Consider the following 18,987-nt stretch of genomic DNA (forward strand, 5'->3'; position numbering starts at 1 on the left):
TCAGTGAAAAACCCAGGAGGAACCTCTTCCTGAAACAACGCAACACAAACAAGTGTTTATAGGACGTTGGCAGCCGTGCTCGCCTCGAGGAAAGGGGCTGCCATCTGATTGGCCGAGAGCGTAGAGCTCAAAGTCCATGCAGGTGTACACAGATCCAAGCGCTCCTCGCGCTCAGTTTAAGCGCGAGCCTCAAGATGAAAGTTCCACCTGTGGGCCGCGCGAGGATCCAAACAGGTAGGCTTCTAACATCATGGTGATAGATAGATAGATAGATAGATAGATAGATAGATAGATAGATAGATAGATAGATAGATAGATAGATAGATAATGAAATTGACCACACTGTTTCTAGTCAATTTTAGTTATTTTTCTTTGTTAGCCATTTTTACCTTGATCACGTTTAAAGTGATAATTAAGTGACAATTTTGTTTAGCCGTATTGATGTTTTAAAATTCTTAAGGCTTTAAAGATCATGGCATGTTTCACAAATCTAGTACCAAATGATCATTATGAAAGAGAGCAGCAAAAAAAAAAAAATGAACTTAGGCCCTAATTAATGTCTTGAGACAGGTTTATAGCTGCCTTGAGAAAAGAAAAAGGCTGATGTTGCTTATTACATAATTTTCTTACGGCAGTTACATTTATTGCCTTGCTTTGTGCGACACAGAACATTAAGGCGGCAAGCATGTCCTGGTTTTTTTTTTTGTGGGTTTTGCAACAGTACTAATAAATTATTCTACATGGAGATAAAGGTTTGGTAAATGACATTTTTATCATCGTCATACATTGAGCTGTGTATACAGTAGGACAGATGGGGAGCAGCACATACCAGTGTTGCATTAGAGCCTCTAAAGTTTTTTTTTTACAGTGTTGGGCTGTCCTTTTATGCCTTTGTTGGTCTGGTCTGTCCTCTTGATGCTGGTGTTGAAATGTATCCAAAGGTGTATTGGGGGTTTTCCTTTTTCTTTACAACAATTCTCCAGCTCTGTCTGGGAAACAGCATACGTAAAGCACATCGTTTGCTTCAAATGGTATACATCTGGTGAACAATAGTCTTCATCGTCTAGTATGAGGGATTGCAGCAAAGCCATGTACAATGCAGATGACTCTTCCTGTGGCTCTACGGTTCCCCAGGAGTGAATGCTGCTTGTCGGGACTTTGATGCAATCAACTGGTTTCCTTATATAGGACATTTTTGACCAATCTGTATAATCTGACCCAATCTGTATAATATGATTGAACTTGACTTTGTAAAGTGCCTTGAGATGACATGTTTCATGATTTGGCGCTATATAAATAAAATTGAATTGAATTGAATTGAATTGAATCGTCTACCGTTTCCCCTAAAAGAAGGGTCAGAATGATGACAACATGTGCAAACTGGATGTGGAATCGCTCTTAGCAGTCCACCACTGCTGCTCTCCACTTTACAAGGAAACTGATCCAGTAAAGGAAGATTAGGAGTGCCATGTGTGCAGTAATCCAAGTCACATGAACCAGGGAGGACGGGAGATATCTATCAAACGCTAAGGTGTGACAGCATGCCGTTCTTTGCCAATGGGGGGGGTTTATGGTTGTGGCTGGAAATTTTCTGAGCACGTGAGGCACTCTGGTCTTCCAGAAAACAATGACACTTGAGGGTATGAAGACAGCTTTCAGTAAATCCTGGCAAACAAATAAACTGTTTAAAGCAAGACTAAACAAGCTAAGGCCAGCATGGGGACATCATCAGCCAAATATATACCATGTCAGATTGATTATATCACGCAATGTTAAGGGATGAGCCAGATTATATTTTAGATACAACTTCAGTTCATTTTGTAGTTTTGGTAATAGTTTCGAAGCTTTAGTAAACGTTCAGAGGCCTCTACAAGCTAAAGTTTGTTTTCAAACAGTAAACAGAGAAAACTAAATCAAATACATTCCTGAAAGTTGCAATTAAACATTTATTGTGAAATATGGAATATGGGAAACAATAAAAAAATATTTATCTTATCTTATGTAATCTATCAAAAAATGTATTGATACGATCAAATACTTAATGGAGTCAACTTTATACAGGTTTTGCTAAGAGAAGAAATTATTTTAAAATGAGACAATTTTTGCACAGCTTTTCCTGTGCAAAATGCTTTTTTAATCAGTTTCCTTTTAAAAAAATGTAATAAATGAATTGTATTAACTAGCTGAAGACACAAGCTGTCCCTTGATTTTGGCATTATACGTGCATATTAAATAAGTTCTTAGACAAAAAGAAAAAAACACTTATTTTCCCAAGCCATAGACAGTTCAAAATTTGAACTAATGCAAATACAGAAGTGACTCTGGACAGAATGACCAAATGCTGATTTAAAAAAAATTCTTTAAATTATTTTATGGATAGAAATGCAGTCTTTATTGCTTTATTTTACAACACTCTTTGTTAACGAGTCAGTATTCTCAGTTTTATACTTTTGAAGGTATGATATGAATTTTTATGATTCTATCAAGAGTGAAACTTCAACCTGGTTCCAAGCCAATAAGTTATCTTTGAATGTGAAAAAATATAATTTTATGGTTTTTGCTGGTCACAGAAATTATACATTTGATGAACTATTCAAAACCAACAAATTGATAAAGTTTCCACTGTTCGTTTTTTGGGTGTTTAACTTGACGACAAACTCCTTTGGAGAGAACAAATTGGTACAGTCTGCAAAAAAAATCATTAAATCTCTAGGTATTTTGAGAAGGATTAGAAATTTTGTTCACAATAAAGTGATGGTAACTTTATATTATTCATTAATATATCCATACCTGTCATACTGTAATATTGTTTGGGCAAGTACATTTCCTAGTTATCTTAAAAAAAATACTACTTTTACAAAAAGCTTTTGTTCGCTTAGCAACATTTTCTAAAGTTGATGCAGCTAGTGCTCCCCTTTTCTCCTAATTACAGCTGTTGAATATTTATGAAATTAATATTTATCTAACATGTACCTTTGTTTTTATGATAAAACAAGGTCAGTCTCCTGGTAGTTTCAAGAATTATTTTGTTAAGAACTGCCAAGTGCATTCTTATAATACTAGACAAGCTTTGTCTTTTCATTTACAATTAAGTATTTTCAGCATCGTGGTGCAAAACTATGGAACGAATATGGAAAATATTTGGAATCTTCAGAAATAAACGGTAGAAAGTCTTTGAAAAAATACTGTTACCAAAAAAAGACAGTGATGTGTGATTTTACAAATATTGACTCCCTGAAATCTGAAAGCTAAAATGTAAAAATAATGTTACTGTACATGTCTTTTCTGTTTTCTCTGTTGAATGAAAGGACTTTCATAATGTGAGCTGCCTGATGTTTTGTTGTTTTAGGGGTGAGACGTTTGGTATAAGCCCTATGGGGTTTCTGTCACACTCCATCACATTTTTTTATTTTTTTATTTTATTGATGAATTCTGAGTTTCTATTTTGATTTGTGAAAATAAAAAAATATTTAAAAAATATTTAAAGCTGACGACAAAGCAACATTTGTGTTAGTGTAAGGCAATATTTGACAAGTGTACATATTTTTCTGCAAGCGCTTTAAATCAGTCCTATGTAGCAGGGGTTAGGGACCTAAACAATTAACATCTTTACAGGTCAACCGATAAGTTAAAAGTCAGTCTTAGAGGTAAACTATGACAAGAAGTGTGTAGTAATGAACAACACGAGAAATGTCTTTAAAATAAGTGAGCCCGCAGTGATCTCGTTTACTCACTTTTTAATATTCTTCAAAGTGAACAAATTGGAGAATTGGTGGGACATTACCGGTCCGCTGCAGAAATCTCTAGACCACTGTAGTTCTGGTTTTAGTTACACATCCAGCAGCAAAATTACATCATTTTCCACAAATAAAATACGAATCTTGTGAGACCTGGAAACGTATTTGCTTCAACAGTGTCTGTGCAGTTTTTAAATGTACATTTAATATACATACAGTCTTAAGGCATTAATTTGTTAACAAGTAGCAGATATTTACATTATATGATTAGAACCCTGCGATAGACTGGTGATCTGCCCAGGGTGTACGCCGCCTCTCGCCCATTGACAGCTGGAGATAGACACCAGCACCCATCAAGACCCCACAAGGGATAGACTTGTTAGAAAATGGATGGATGATTAGAACCGTTATCAGATGTCTTTACAACTAATGACAGAGAAAAAAAAAAAAAACAACTACGGGCTCTCTCTGACACTAAATGTTTTAATTCATCTTGTTCACTCTCTGTTGACTCTCTTTCTACAGACTGAACCGACAGTGCGTGCCGCGCACTAAAATGCCCAAAAGTGATACCTGGCCAGGCGGCACTGAACCAGAGACGATGGACGGCATGGACAGAGCTGGTAGCTGCGACAGCGTTGTCAGCGCAAACTCCGGCTTCGTAAGTCTCTGAGCTTCGCTTCCAAAAGCCAAACGTCCTCTTAATCCTTCTACAGCTAGAAATATGTAGAGGACTTAGTCTCGGTGACAGAAGCCCGGACCTATCGTGTCCTTTGGTGTCCGTCGTTCTGAGTGGGAGGCTTGTGATCTTTTGAGCTGGTTTGTGTTTCAGAGCGAGGACAGTCTGGAGCATCTTTCTGCAGAAGAGAAGGCCTGTCTAATGTTTTTGGAGGAGACCATCGAGTCGTTGGACAACGAAGACGACAGCGGACTTTCCCACGACGAGCCTGAACGCCTGCCCGGCCCTGGCAACGTCGCAGCCAAACTCAACGACCTCTCTGTCTCCGTGGGCAAAAGTCACATCAACAGTGAGTTGATTTCACGTCACATCGGCGATCCACAATTCACCGGGTACGCCGAACAAACAGCAACTAGCATTCTGGGTAAAACCTCTCTGCTTGTTTGTTCTTTCAGGTTCACAGAAACCGGCCAAGCAACCCGTCCAGAAAAATGTTGACACCAAACACATGCAGCGCTACCTTGTCCCTACGCCTCTAATCGTGGCGAGCAGCTCTCAGTGTTCTGCTCCTAGCACCAAGGCGCTCGCTCCTGTGGACAAAACGGCTTTTTCCAAGTCTCAGCTCACATCGACAAACATCGTACCGCCTTCCGCAAAACCCAGGGAGAACTCGGCCAAGCAAGCGGAGGGCTTGTTACCAAGAGGACCTCTGTCCTATGAGGCGCTTGCTCACCTGCGGAGAAATGCTTCCCAGAAGAAGACGCCTTTGTGTCCCACAATTGATCACACGATAGACTTGGAACGCGAACGTCCACCGCCAGTGAAAGGCCCAAAATTTGGGAATGTCACAAAATCTGACAAATCCATCCCAGAGGTTCACAGGTCTAGGACAGTGCCACCTGCTGTGCCCCCGAAACCTAAAAAGATACCTGCCAACGTCTATGCGAAAGTCCAAAATGAGGAACCCATAACGCCAGACCTTTCGGAAAGTGTGAAGCACGCGACAAACCCAGAGGTGGTGAGAGAGGAAGCTTTGCAGAGGCTTGGACTGCTGAAACACGCGCAGGAAGATGGAGCAGGTGCCCCTCCGCCTCCCCCAAAGCCCCAGCCCAGAAAACCTGCAAGGGGTCTCTCAGATCCAACAAGACAGCCGGCGTCTGGTTCCACGCAGGAGCATGCAGAACCCAGGAACAGGCCTCCAAAGCATAGTCCTGCTGTCCATCCCCAGTCCAAGGAGGAGCAGCCTGTTTTATTATTACACGTTCAGTCTCAGTCCGGTGGGCTGAAGACAGAAGGTCCGGAGCGCTCCGTCAACCAAGACCGCTTCACAAACCACCCTGAACAGCACCTACAGCACACCGCTTGTGCAAAACCAGCGAAAAACAAGACCACAGCTCAGCCTTCAGCCGACCCAGCCGTGGGCTCAGTGGGTTACACCGCCATGGTGGTCCCTGGAATGGGCTCCGATCGAAAAGAGGCTCTCAGAAAACTGGGTCTGCTTAAGAGCTGAAGGTTTGCGAACAGCAGGAGCGTCTACAACTTAGAGGGTTTAATGAGCGCCAACAACGTTAGAGCGTCATTCAGTGTGGTGAATCAACTCTAAACAGAATAAGGCCAGCTCTGTTAAACGTAAAATATATACTCACTCATTAAGGAAATATGTCCTTAGGTTCCAAAGAATCAACAAAAATGCGCCTTGCACATTTCAAACCTTTTTTACACACTTCTCTCAAGATAATGTAATCTAAATCAAAATCTTTTAATGGGAATAATTTTAATACAGTACGCAATAAGGCGACAAGAACTAAATCAGCCTAAAGGTGCTTTAGGAGGTTTGCCCAAATTGACAATTATTGCTTGTTCGTTTTTCACAGATGTGCCTGAAGGAAATATGTTGGGTCAATTGTTATTTGTGTTTCGTGTATATTGTTTTGCAGTAATTTCATTAAATGCACGATCGATTCCCAAATGCTTGATGGCTAAAATAGTTTCTCTGTATACTTGAGTTACGAAGTCTCTGAGAATGCTGAATTGTCTGTATTTAAATCCGAAATGTTGATTACTGATAAGAGAAAAAGCAATAATTACGTCGAAATGTTTTAACCTTTTTTGCCATTTTCGAAAAAAAAAGGCAACTGAAGAATAAAGATTAATGTGTGCAGCACCTTGATACTCCAACGCTTCCATTGTTTATTTCAGCATCGCCTTACATCAGTTCAGACCGTTTCCCTCGGCAGAAGTGAGGAGCAGCCTTGTTAGTGACTGTTTGACCTTGTAATTTGATCAGCATGGACCAACCTGCAGACCCTTTGACCCATTTTTTTTTTTTCTGAAACAGAAGTATTTCATTCTGTACTTTCATCACAGAACATCAGCTAAACTACTCATCTTACAGGCCACTCAGCTGATGAGGAGGCCTGCTCAGCTGTTCTTCCATTATCCGATTATCTTGTAGACAACCCCCATGTGGCGCTCAAGATAATCAGCTTTCTCTGTTTCGCTGATGCCCCTTACATGGAACCTTTCACTTTTATCTCACTGGACTGACTGAAAAGCTTGTACGTTAGTCTGGAAGCCGCTGCGTAATTGTTACAGTGACTTGCTCTCCGGGTATTTTATGTCTGAACAAAAAAAGAAGGCGTCACATTGTGAAACTGGCACAGCTCTAGTAATTTGAAGCAACAGGTGATTAAAACTAGGTCTTTGGCAAAAAGAACGGAAAAAATTTCCTGCTAAATTTGATCGCAACACAGAGAAGTGACCTGCAGGAAGAACTTGAGTTTATCGCAATGGAAGATAAACAGGTTTATGTTGTGGGGAAAAGTGCATCACTAGTGACAACATACAAGATATACACTCTCCGGCCACTTTATTAGGTACGTACATGTGCAATTGGTTGTCAACACAAACAGCGAATCCACCAAAACTGCGCCAACAACTAAATGCATTAAGACAAACGGAGCAATCGAAAACAAAAATAGGATTATAGTGACCTCCTTGATCATGGCGTGGCTGTTGTTCTAATCTGAGTACTTCAGAAACTGCTGAGGTGCCGGGATTTTCACACAGTGCAAACCTCTTAGGGTTGCAGCGTGGAGAAAAAAAAAGAAGAAACTATCCAGTGACCAACAATTCTTGAGAAGAAAATGTCTTGTTGACGTCAGAGGTCGGAAGAAAGTGACCAGACTGCTGTGAGATGATAGGCAGGAAGGCGACAGTAAATAACTTTATAACTCCTAAGTGTACCCAGCTCCTGATGCCTACTTCTAGCAGGATGATGCACCACCTCACAAGGTTGAGATTTTCTCTCACTGGTTTCTTGAACGTCACTTTCAGCAGATCTCAATCCTGTCTGTGGGAGGCAGTGATTTCTAATCATGGATGTGCAGCCAGTGGACCGTCAGCGGTATGACGCTATTATGTCAATGTGGACCAAAATCTCTACAAAATGTTCCTGAGATCTTGTTGAACCATAGCTGTAATGTAAATCAAACGGAATCGTTATTTACAAGAAACTCACATTGATTCAGACTGTGCCTGTGCTGTCAAGTAGAATTATAATTTATGTATATCTACTGAGTCTCTTAGTCTTTTTTCTGAACTAAATGGCATCAGTTACTCTTTTCTACAAAAATACAAGTCAAACACTGCAGTATCTTAACTGTGCAAACTTTTATGTAAAGGAAAAATCTAAGATTGTACTTTCCAGGAAATGTTTTAAAAAAAAAAAAAAAGCGACTGCTAGCAATGAATATTTCGATTTATCACAGTACACGACCTCTTCTGAGCCCAAACCAAATGATCGCGGGCTGAGGTTGGAGTTCGATGTCCTTTCATGTCCCTTCGCTGTGGATGTGAGACTTGCTTTTTCTGCGCCTTATTTTCCCGTTGGACACAGATACCTCCAGAGACTCTAGGCGAAAGGGCCGAGGCAGGACGGGGTCTGATCTGGGCGGGGTGTCCATGTTGGAACCGTTCACAGGATGGTAGCCTACCATGGAGGAGAATGGAGGGACACAAAAGGCAGTAAAACTCTGGCCTATTTTCAGCTCCCGGCTGTGTTTAGGCGTCGTTATTGTTGTCTGCACTAACGAGCGGCTCACCGTGCCCTTTGACAGCATCACTGCCCAGCAGCTGACTGGCTCTCTTTGACTTGAAGTAGTTGTTGGCGACATTCCCGCTGTCTCTGCGATCCAGCATTTCCTTGTATCTGTCCTCTTCAACCTGCCGTGACGCACAATGTACTGCGATCATACGCTTGCGTTTCAAAGTGTGCATTTTTAAGTGACCGTGTGTGCTTGTAGTCGGTGGACCAGAATCTGTAGGACGTCTCCTTAAGAAGTTTCGTATGAACTGTCAGGGGGGCAACTTTCTTGCACCGGGATAAGTTGCTACACATAGCAGTGATCTCAAAACACCAATGTTCCCACGTTTTCACTTGCACATTAATAAGTTATAGGTGATAAAGAATCTAAACTATGGCGCTCCGGGCCAAGAGGTCACGTGATTCGATTTTTGCTGCTCAGCCAATCAGATCGCTGTATTGTCAGCTGAGCGAGTTCAACCACTTCATCATGGCTGCGCCCGTAAAGGGTTGTAAACATCTGTTTCCAGACGAAAAAAGCCCAATAATAGCATTTTCTGGCGCCAGTTGGCACAATTCTTTATGGCAAGGAAAAAGAAATAGCCCAGACCATCCATCATTCATTTTCTAACACGCTTATCCCTGCTGGGTTCGTGAGGGGTGCCGGTGCCGATCTCCAGCTGTCAATAAGTGAGAGGCGGAGTACAACCTGGACAGGTCGCCAGTCCATCGCAGGGCAGAAATAGTCCAGACTTTTGCCCAATTTACTGTGATATAACCAAGACCTGCTGCGCTAGGATAGTATAGGCGACAGGTGTCGTGCCAAACGACTTATCACTTATCCCCAGCAGAATTTGTATCCCCTGCGTCGGGAGCGCATTCAGCTGGAAGAATGAATCCAGTCAACTGCGCCTCATTTCCAACCTATTAGGCGTGCCATAAAGATTTTTGCCAACTGGCGCCAGAAAATGCTATTATTGGACTTTCTTCGTCTGGAAACAAATGTTTACAACCCTTCTTCTTCTTCTTTTCCTTTTATTGGCGGATCGCAAACAACTTATAGGTGCATACCGCCACCTACTGTACATGAGTGTGTAGCTCTATGGTTCCACCTACTATATTCTATTTTTTAATTTTGTGTTATGTAAAAATAAAAACAATGCTTTATTAATTACCATATTTTCCTCTCTATCTCCATCTCGCCCCAATATTCCTTTAATACTCCATTCTCTCCCATTTTCCATAATTACTTTCCTCATCCTCTCTCTTTCCGTTGCGTATTTAATGCATTTCATCAGAACATGATCCACATTTTCTTTTCCTCCACAACCCTCACATATATCATTATTTCTCTTCCCTAGTATATACAAAAACTCATTCAGATATGTGTGTCCAGTTAAAAATGATCTCTTCCCTTCTGCTTCTTTCTCCGTAATTACAGATTTTTGAATCCTATATAATCTTCTTCCTTTCTCATCTTCATCCCATATTTTTTGCCACATTTCTGTTTCTTTCTTTTTAATTATTGTTTTCCCTTCCCCTTTCCCAAATGTAATCTAAACTATTTTACAACCCTTTACGGGCGCAGCCACGATGAAGTGGTTGAACTCGCTCAGCTGACAATACAGCGATCTGATTGGCTGAGCAGCAAAAATCGAATCACGTGACCTCTTGGACCAGAGCGCCACAGTTTAGATTTTTTATCGGCTGTAACTTATTAATGTGCGAGTGAAAACGTGGGAACATTGGTGTTTTGAGATCACTGCTATGTGCAGCAACTTATCCCGGTGGAAGAAAGTTGCCCCTGCCCTGACAGTTCACACGAAAAATCATCCTACAGATTCTGGTCCACGGACTTTTGGTGTCTCCGTCAAAAGTCACACACCAGGAACGAGTCTGCGTGATCAGAACCTGAATCCCGGTGAGAGACAGGCTTCGGAGGCACCGCTACGAAAAGCAAAGCGAGCAGAGGACATGTTTAAAAGAACGTACACTTGGCTCTAGTTAAATACCAATAAATCCATTTAAAACGGTCACAATGCCAGCGCATCACATTCCTTTACCTGACGGCAGTGTTGTTTTCTGCACCGTCACATCCGGCAGCTTCCAGGTGGCGCCGTCCTCGTCCCAAACGGCTTCCTTCCTCACGCGGTCCAGGTTGCTGTAGTTGCAGTCTCTGCGTACCAGCGGCACCATGCGCTCCAGCAGGCTGTTCAGCAGCTGGCCTTCCCTCTCCAGCCGGCGAATGCTCGCCAAATAGTCGTTCCTCTCCACCTCAAACTCCGCCTGCAGGTCGCGGATCTCCAGTCTGGCTGCTTTCAGCTGTTACAACGGATGAATGGCATCATGGTTTGAGAGTTCATCAGCAGCAAACGAAAGGAAAATAAGTATTCATCCACTATAAACAGCATTTTGACTGTGGTGTTTAAAATGTTTCCTTTGCGCTTACGTTTTAAACGTGTGATTCACATACAGGATTTAATCGACATGGGGATGGCATGCAGTAATAAAACAGCAAATGGTTCTTCAAGTTCTGGTCCTGAAGCTGCGGTCCACCCACCTTACCCTGGACTTTGGACAGTATCTGGCTTTTGGCATGAACTTCCTCCTGGATTGAGTTGTAGACATTCAACATCACATTTTCACTCTCCTCACTGTCTCCTGACAGGGCGTGGATGAGCTGGGCCTTTCTCTGATCGGCGAACTTCTTCCTCTGCCGATGCCTCTGTTGTAGCTCGTTGTTCCTGGCCTGCTCCCCTCCTATTACCTCCTGTTCCAGTTTCTGTAGTCTTGAGAGAAAAAAAGGATGAAACAAAGCAGCGTGGCCAAACATAGTGTACTTATTATTATTATTATTATTATTATTATTATTATTATTATTATTATTATTATTATTATTATTATTATTATTATTATATCAGAGCAAAGTTCGGCAAAAGTGTTATTACACTTAATTTCCCCCCACATTTTGTCATGTAATAACCACAGACTTCTTATTTGTGCTTTTGTGATAGAGGAACACCTGTGTATTTGTGAAGTGGAAGGAACAAAAAAAAGTTTGCATGTATTTGTATTCAGCCCTCTGATTTAATTATGTGTCGAACTACCTTTCACTGCAACTACAGCTTCAAGTGCATTGGGGTATTTCTCTACCAGCCTTTGCATATACAACATTTTTGCTCATTCTACTTTGCAAAAACGGCTCAAGCTTGAACAAACTGGACAGAGAGTGTGAGCAACAGTTTTGTTAAATGAATAAAAATGTTTTGATCTATTCTATTGCAACTTTTGACTGCTTGTTTCAGTAGTTATGGAGTATTAGTTTGCAACCACACAGCTTTTTGAGTCGAGGCCATGAAAAACAGGTCTAATCTGAGCAGAGTTCCTTCTTCTACATGACTGCTTTGGCTAATAATTATCGTGTGGCGAACCGCAAATGGGGTTTTTTGTTCTTTCAAGAATAGTTTTATTCCTGGACACTCTTCAAAAAAAAAAAGCAGAGTCCAGGTTTTTGGAGCGCACAACTAATAGTTGCCTGGTCAGCAGATTCTCCTACCCTAGCTGTGGGTCTCTGCAGCTTCTTTGATCAATGCTCTACTTGCCTGACCTGTCGGTTAGGGCTGCAGCCATGTTACAGTGGTGTCGGCCATCTTTGACCTGTCTGGTGTCTTTTTTCATTGATGTTTTCTAGCGTCTGAGGCCTTCACAGGGCAGATTCCTACTTAGATCGTTAGACACAAGTGGATTTAGCAGCACTAATGTAGTGCTTTGGGGCTTCTAAATGTAATTAGTTGCACTGGAGTTTATTTAAGGGTTTTAGAGAAAAGGGTGGAAAACACACATGCATGCCACGCTTCTTAAGATTTTCATTTCTAAAAAAAAAAATAATTTGTAACCCTCATATAATTTTCCTCTCTTTTCTACATTGTGTTGGTCTATCGCTTAAAAAAAATCAAAAAGCACATTTACGGTTTTGGTTGTGAAAATGGGAACATTTTCACAATATTTCATATTTATACGTATACAAGATAACCACAGTGGAAAATAAAGTAAAAATAATACAGATTGAAATGAGACACAAAGTTCATTTTATACTAATATTAATAAAATTCCAGACATTTTAAGGGGGGGGGGGGGGACTCGCATGTTACTGTAAAAACCAAAATGAAGACATTCTGCGTGTACTCAAAGATTGTTTTTTTGTAACCACAGCGACAGCGCACAGACCTTTCCAGAACAAGTTTCTGGTTCAGAGGGTCGTTTGAGTCGATATCAGCTGAGTCTGTGAGCTCGTTTCCACCCGGATCTTTTGGGACGTCGACTGCAGCACAAGAAGCGTCAGGCTGCCTCGGCAACACCATGACATGCAGAAAAGAAACTGGATTCAATGTTTTGTCTTTACTGCTCACTTTCAGAATCATGCTGCTTTTATTGTCAGGGGTCATGAGAGGTCTCCATGTCACCTTTCTGGGAGGAACAGTTGTACAGAGGCTGATGTGATCAGTGTTGAGTGCCACACAGCTGGAGCTCACCGATCCTGGGAAGTAGCACAGCGGTATTAATTTTAAAGGTAGCAACGACTGACTGAGGAGGGGCATCATCATCCTGTAGAGCAGCGGCCATCAAACTGGGCTCCCGGGTCCCCCGAGGGTCCGCGAAGCACGGGTTGGGGGTCCGTGAAACACATATTGTCAAGCCTAAGGAGGCGTCGGGGTTGAGCTCAGTAACACAATGGACAAATATTTAACTCCATCCACTTCATCAAGTAAGGTAAACACCAAATCAGCTAAAATTAGGAAGTATGACAACAGTTACAATCGAGTTTGGCTTTATCGAGAATGAGGATCTAATCTCCACCAAATCTAATATATATATATATATGTATGTATATATGTATATATATATATAAACATAATTCCTAATGTATTTAACAGTAAAAAAGGGCTGTTTAAAAATACTATCAGCATGAGGGGTTACCACTGGAAAAGGTTACCATTGCTAAGGGGTCCCTGGCACTGAGCTATATAATACACTGTAGTACTAATCACCGTCTGTTTGAACGAGTCGCTTTGAAGCCACCAGCCGCCATATTGGTACTCCCTATTTCCCCCCAGTAACTAGGGAATATGTGCGCTACAGCATCGAATAACGAGGATTTTCTCATGTTCAGGGGGGGCTTAAGACTTTTAAAATGTCAAATGCCATATACTTTTATGTTATGCTCTAAAAATATCAAGTACTGAGAAAGTCATGTGCTGAAATATTTTATTCATTTAAATATATATATATATATATATAACATTTATAAATATATAAATAACAATATACAAAAACATATATTTACATATGTGTATACATATATATACATTTATACATACTTATATATACATATATATATATATATATATATATATATTTATATATATATACCTATATATATATATATATATATATCTGAATAATCTATATATCCTATCTATCGATACTATCTATATATATATATATATCTATCTATATCTATCTATATATATATATATATATATATATATATATATATATATATTTAATATGAATAACATGTAAAATATTTCAGCACCTTATTTCCTAGTAGTTGATAGTGTTAGTACATCCACTGACTGTAGAATTATCCGTGAAACGTTTTCACACCAGAAAACTGCTTGTTATTGCAAGCAAATCCTATGGGATTCTGTGAGAGTAGGGAGTAGCAAGATGGCAGCCAGTGACTTCAGTTTTTCGGCAAAATCAGCACTCCAGTGTATTATATAGCTCAGTGGTCCCTGGCCACGAAAAAATAGAGAAAAAAGTTAGTAGAGCAACAGAAGCAATGCTTTCTGATTAGGCAGTAATGTTCCTTTTACCATTCTTACGGCCACAGCTCCCCCTGCTGGCTTGGGCCTTCTCCAGACTAGACAGCTTTGATTCATATGAGCAGCGCAGAGCAGTAATGTCTGCCTGCAGCTTGGCTTTGGACTCCTGCTCTGCGTTGTACTCGGCCCGCAACTTTGCCAGCTTCTCTTCGTACTCCTGCGGAGAGAGAGAAATTGCAAGCATCAATCAAGGGGTTCTTGTGCGTTTGGCCGCTTCAGTGCACGTTGATATATTGGCGTGGGAAACGGTCTGTCTGCCTCCTTGATCTTTTCCTTCTTTGCTCCATCGGCGCTGGGTTGCAGCCTTGAAAGAGCAGCTGTGGGCTGAGCAAGCAGAAGAGCTGTGGAAAATGGGAAAGGAAAAAGACAATGAAGACGAACTTCCTCTGGATGAGTGTTTGTTTGAGAGAACAGTGCTTTGAAAAAGAGTATCCGCTGTGTCGTGTTTCAGAACATCAAACCGACTTGTATAGCGATCAAAGATAAACTGAATGTTTTAAACGAGGATTGTGAAAAAGAACACCACTGACAGACACCCAGCGTTGCTTCAAAGCCTTGACGACTTGATGTCATTAATGAAGCCACAAAAATCCTGGAGGATAATGTCCGGCCATCAGTTCGTCACCATAAGCTCAAGCACACTTGGATTTAGGAGCAGGATAATTATTTGGGGCAAAACAGTCGTGGTTTAAAAGACAAGACATATTTTTGAATGCCGTCGTCAAAGTCTGGATTCAATCCGTTTAAGATTACTTTAAGCAGGATATTCGTGCTCAAAACCCCTTTCAATTGGCTGCGGTTAAAACAATTCTGCAAAAGAAGAGTGGGCCAAAATGCATCCGCAATGATGTAAAAGGCCAATTGGTAGTTATCACAAAGCCTGGATGGCAGCTGTTGCCAACAACAGAGGCACAACCAGTTGTTAGGTGGCTTTTTCCTTTAATAAGTTATAATTTTGTATTTACTCTGGTCATTTTTTTACTTGTTTAACAATCTGAAACATTTAATTATTGTAATAAAAAAAGCAAAAACGAATGGAATGTGTGAGGAGGGGTGGAGGTAAATAGTTTTCAAGGCACTGCTGCTCTATAAAAAGGCTAGGTCACATAAATTAGTTCATTACACGAAAGGTCAGAGGTGCCAAGCCGGCCCAAGACGAGGGCCCGTAACTTCTTGATCTCCTCCTGATACTCTCGGAGCAGCGCATCCTTGGGGTCCTCGTTGATTCGCGGCCTGTTCTGGATGCTCTTGGCCCGGTTGGCGTAGCGCAGCGTGCTCAGGCTCTCCTCGTAGTTGTTATCAGCCGGTGAGAGACAGGCGATCATCAGGGTGCGTGTGTTTCCCCCCAGAGAGTCCTGCAGCAGCCTCGTCAGCTTGGAGTCGCGGTAGGGGACGTATTTGGAGCGTCCGTGCACCAGGGCAGAGATGACGTTGCCCAGAGCGGAGAGGGACAGATTGATCTTGGTGGCCTCGCGGAGTCGCTCTCCAGTGGCACCGGTCTTAGACTGGCGCTCACTTCCTGCAAGGTCTACAAGGTTGAGCTTTCCTGCCCGTATATGCGCCTGGCCGGCGGCATCTGTATATTTGGTCGATGAGAGAAAGAGGAGAAAGTCATCTTTCGGATCCATCACTAAGCAAACGAAAACAAAATGAAATAAACTAGTTTGGCGACAGATTTTGAATCTTCGTAGGAAAAATCAAGTTATTATGAGGAGATATTTTCAGAGCGGTGAAACCACAAATGAGACAGGGGTAAAATCCAGAGAGTTTGTGCAAACCACTGATCTCTATTTATTCACTGGATTGCTGATTTGCCCGAAAAACTGAAGTCACTGGCCGCCATCTTGCTCCTCCCTACTCTCACAGAATCCCATAGGACTTGGTTGCAACAACAAGCAGTTTTCTGGCTCAGTGAAAACGTTTCACAGGTAATTCTACAGTCCGTGGATGTACTAACAGTATTAGGAAATTATGTGCTGAAAATATTTTGCATGTTATTTATTTTAATATAGATAGATAGATAGATAGATAGATAGATAGATAGATAGATAGATAGATAGATAGATAGACACATATAAGTATGTATATGTTTTTGGATATTGTTATTTATATTTCTATAAATGTTATTTATATATATAAATAAATAACATGCAAAATATTTCAGCACATGACTTTCTCAGTACTTGATAGTTTTAGTACATAACATAAAAGTATATGGCATTTGACATTTTAAAAGTCTTAAGCCCCCCTGAACATGAGAAATCATCGTTATTCGATGCTGTAGCACACATATTCCCTACTTACTGGAGGAAAATAGGGAGTACCAATATGGCGGCTGGTGGCTTCACAGCGACGTGTATTATATACGGCCAATGCGCACTCCAGTGAAAAAATAGAGATCAGTGGTGGAGACATGTTTACCGGTGTTGCAGATCTCTAAGTGGACGGTGAAGATGGAGTGGGACCGTGAGGACTCTTTGTTCATCAGCGTACTGCCTACGGCCCGGTTCCTCCAGCCTTGCTCCAGGATTCTTTCACACTCCCCCACGCTGTGCACAGTGTGCATGGTCAGGTCCCGCACGTACACCCCCCGCTCCGGGTGCTCCTTCAGCTACACAGTCAAATGCCGTGATGAGAATACACACATAGAAAAACTCCTCTACAGTCCTAAAACACCTTGACCTTAAAGGAATTATATAACGAATGCGCCCTGACCATAACACAATACTTCTGTCTTACACATCCCTTATTATTGAACTAATGCAGTATTTTTTTTCTTTTTGAGAAACAAAATTTAATGTTTTTTAATAGCTGTAAGCCATAATCATCAAACGCTGGTGAAGATTCTCAGTCATCCAGGTCATGGTCATTCCAAAAAAAGTAAAAACCAAAGCCCAGTTGCTTTGTTTTTTACTTTTTTTGGAATAATCATCAAACCTTAACAAGAATAAAAGCCCAAAATACACATATCATAATTTGTTGAAACAACAAAGACTAACCTCAAGTCTCTGTTTGGTGTCGCTTCCCAAAAGGTCTCTTATTTCTTCGTTGTAAATCTCCAGGTAAGACGCTCTCACAAGGAATTTTGTGCTTTCAGCACACTATCTTGCGAACAGACATAAAGGACTGTTACTCTTCCCAAGCAAACAGCTTAGGCAAGCCTGGACAATAACCAGAAGTAAGTTTGCTGCATGCATGCCTAATGTCCCTGCAGAAAAGGCTTAAACAACAAACTAAAACTAATGTAAGCCACGGCGAACAATGAGCTCTCCAACATACCTGAATGCTCTCAAAGATGTGTTCAAACGCTCGTGGTATTACACCCTTCTGCGCTGCAGGCTCAGACACCCCCTGCATGGTGAATGACTTGCCGCTACCAGTTTGTCCGTAGGCAAAGATTGTGCCATTGTATCCCTCAGTAACACCCTGCGAAAAACATGTCAGCGTTAAAAGATCAAAACACACTTGTGGCGTTGATGCAATCATGAGATAAGGTGACCGGGACGTATTAAGTAACCAACATGTGACCTACTTAAGCCAAGGCTGATGCTTATTCTGCGTTTACCTGTTGCCGCTTACCTCAATCAGGGGATAGGCGATCTCGTTGTACAGATGCTCGGTAGTTTGATTAATGTAGTAGGTGCCATCGAAGGTGAACTGTTTGGGCGGCTCATCCGCGGCCCCAGGCTTTTTAATGAAGCACTGGCACCGCTGCACATCCATGGAAAGCACCATCTTAGAGCTGAGAGCCCTCTCCCTGTCATTTAGAGGCCTGCACCTCACCACCACCTTCACTGACTCCGAGCCCATGGCTTAACATACACCTGGCAGCAAGGGAGAATGGAGTTAGAAACAGTTAATGCTAACTAAAAAGGCAACATGCTCAGGTTTTATGAGTCGCTATAGATACTTAACAGCTAAGACTAACCGCTAGGACAATATTAACAACTTTCTTATTTATATAGAGAGTAAAAATAAAGAGGTCAAAGATGTTAATAATACCCCAGCTGAGCTCGTCAGACACAGCGTTGAGGCCCTGCTTCTTCTCTCAGTAGCGTTCTACGGTTACCTGGCAACCAGAAAGGACCAATCAGAGCGCCTGAAAGCGGCGGCCATCTTGGAGAAAAAAGAAAAGAAATAGAGACAAACCAGTAAATTCTGAGTGTTATTTATTTATTTCTACTTCCATGAGCCAATTAATACTTTGTAAATTCCGTTTAAACGTTTTTATTTGACAAAAAATAACAAAATAACAAAATAAAAAATAAAACGTTTTGCAGTGAACATAACCTGATTTGTTCACTATGCTCCCCTTCTCCTTTCCCCAGGGTGGCTCATTTAGTACACAGTTAAATGGAAACAATTTTATCCATTTATATTACAAAAATATGAATAAAAGATATAAGCTATATGCTGGACATTTGTGTCAGTGTGCATATGTATGGTACACATTTTCAGAAGGTTCAGCAAGTACTTTTTGACTTGTATTCTAGCTTTTGTAGAAGTTGGAAGAAAATCATTTAACTGACAAACAGGTTTTTTTATTCAGCCAAATGGTCAAGTGTATAAAATTATATTTTTTTACTTCTAAAAACAGTA

General features: G+C 41.2%; 2 protein-coding genes across 6 annotated transcripts; one reads left to right on the top strand and one right to left on the bottom strand.

Moving 5' to 3' along the window:
* The first annotated feature begins 137 nt into the window (after nt 1–137).
* Nucleotides 138–7,129, top strand: zgc:158258 (uncharacterized protein LOC791186 homolog). 2 transcript variants are annotated; one of them, XR_004933598.1, is made up of 5 exons: nt 138–234; nt 4,263–4,398; nt 4,570–4,765; nt 4,872–6,003; nt 6,103–7,129. XR_004933598.1 is itself a non-coding variant. In XM_012881710.3 (4 exons), exons 2-4 carry the CDS (start codon nt 4,294–4,296, stop codon nt 5,924–5,926), a joined length of 1,356 nt encoding a protein of 451 aa, XP_012737164.2. In that variant the 5' UTR covers nt 138–234; nt 4,263–4,293; the 3' UTR covers nt 5,927–7,129. The 2 variants fall into 2 exon arrangements, 1 of the variants encoding a protein (XP_012737164.2); XM_012881710.3 differs by having other exon boundaries at nt 4,872–7,129.
* A 132-nt stretch (nt 7,130–7,261) lies between these two features.
* Nucleotides 7,262–18,440, bottom strand: kif17 (kinesin family member 17). Of its 4 annotated transcripts, none has more exons than XM_021308191.2 (15): nt 18,391–18,440; nt 17,968–18,212; nt 17,668–17,814; nt 17,388–17,489; nt 16,810–16,999; nt 15,512–15,964; nt 14,647–14,729; nt 14,380–14,545; nt 12,964–13,037; nt 12,728–12,843; nt 11,061–11,289; nt 10,564–10,822; nt 10,386–10,447; nt 8,520–8,640; nt 7,262–8,407 (listed from the first exon to the last, which is right to left on the bottom strand). In XM_021308191.2, the coding sequence occupies exons 2-15, from the start codon at nt 18,196–18,198 to the stop codon at nt 8,250–8,252; spliced, it is 2,391 nt and encodes a 796-aa protein (XP_021163866.2). In that variant the 5' UTR covers nt 18,199–18,212; nt 18,391–18,440; the 3' UTR covers nt 7,262–8,249. The 4 variants fall into 4 exon arrangements, with proteins under 4 accessions (XP_021163866.2, XP_036008078.1, XP_021163867.2 ...); XM_036152185.1 differs by having other exon boundaries at nt 8,520–8,643; XM_021308192.2 differs by lacking the exons at nt 7,262–8,407; nt 10,386–10,447 and having other exon boundaries at nt 8,530–8,640.
* Between the last annotated feature and the right edge of the window lie 547 nt (nt 18,441–18,987).

This window comes from Fundulus heteroclitus, chromosome 20 (genome assembly GCF_011125445.2).
Source record: "Fundulus heteroclitus isolate FHET01 chromosome 20, MU-UCD_Fhet_4.1, whole genome shotgun sequence".
NCBI classification, from domain to species: domain Eukaryota; kingdom Metazoa; phylum Chordata; class Actinopteri; order Cyprinodontiformes; family Fundulidae; genus Fundulus; species Fundulus heteroclitus.

Excerpts from the sequence above, each read along its gene's own strand:
- zgc:158258 (XM_012881710.3), top strand. The coding sequence starts at position 4,294 with ATGCCCAAAAGTGATACCTGGCCAGGCGGCACTGAACCAGAGACGATG. Across the intron at positions 4,399-4,569 it reads TCAGCGCAAACTCCGGCTTC|AGCGAGGACAGTCTGGAGCA; the intron begins GTAAGTCTCTGA and ends TTTGTGTTTCAG. Across the intron at positions 4,766-4,871 it reads GGGCAAAAGTCACATCAACA|GTTCACAGAAACCGGCCAAG; the intron begins GTGAGTTGATTT and ends TTGTTCTTTCAG.
- kif17 (XM_036152185.1), bottom strand. The coding sequence starts at position 18,198 with ATGGGCTCGGAGTCAGTGAAGGTGGTGGTGAGGTGCAGGCCTCTAAAT. Across the intron at positions 17,490-17,667 it reads ACATCTTTGAGAGCATTCAG|TGTGCTGAAAGCACAAAATT; the intron begins GTATGTTGGAGA and ends TTCGCAAGATAG. Across the intron at positions 8,408-8,519 it reads TGATGCTGTCAAAGGGCACG|GCTACCATCCTGTGAACGGT; the intron begins GTGAGCCGCTCG and ends CCTCCATGGTAG.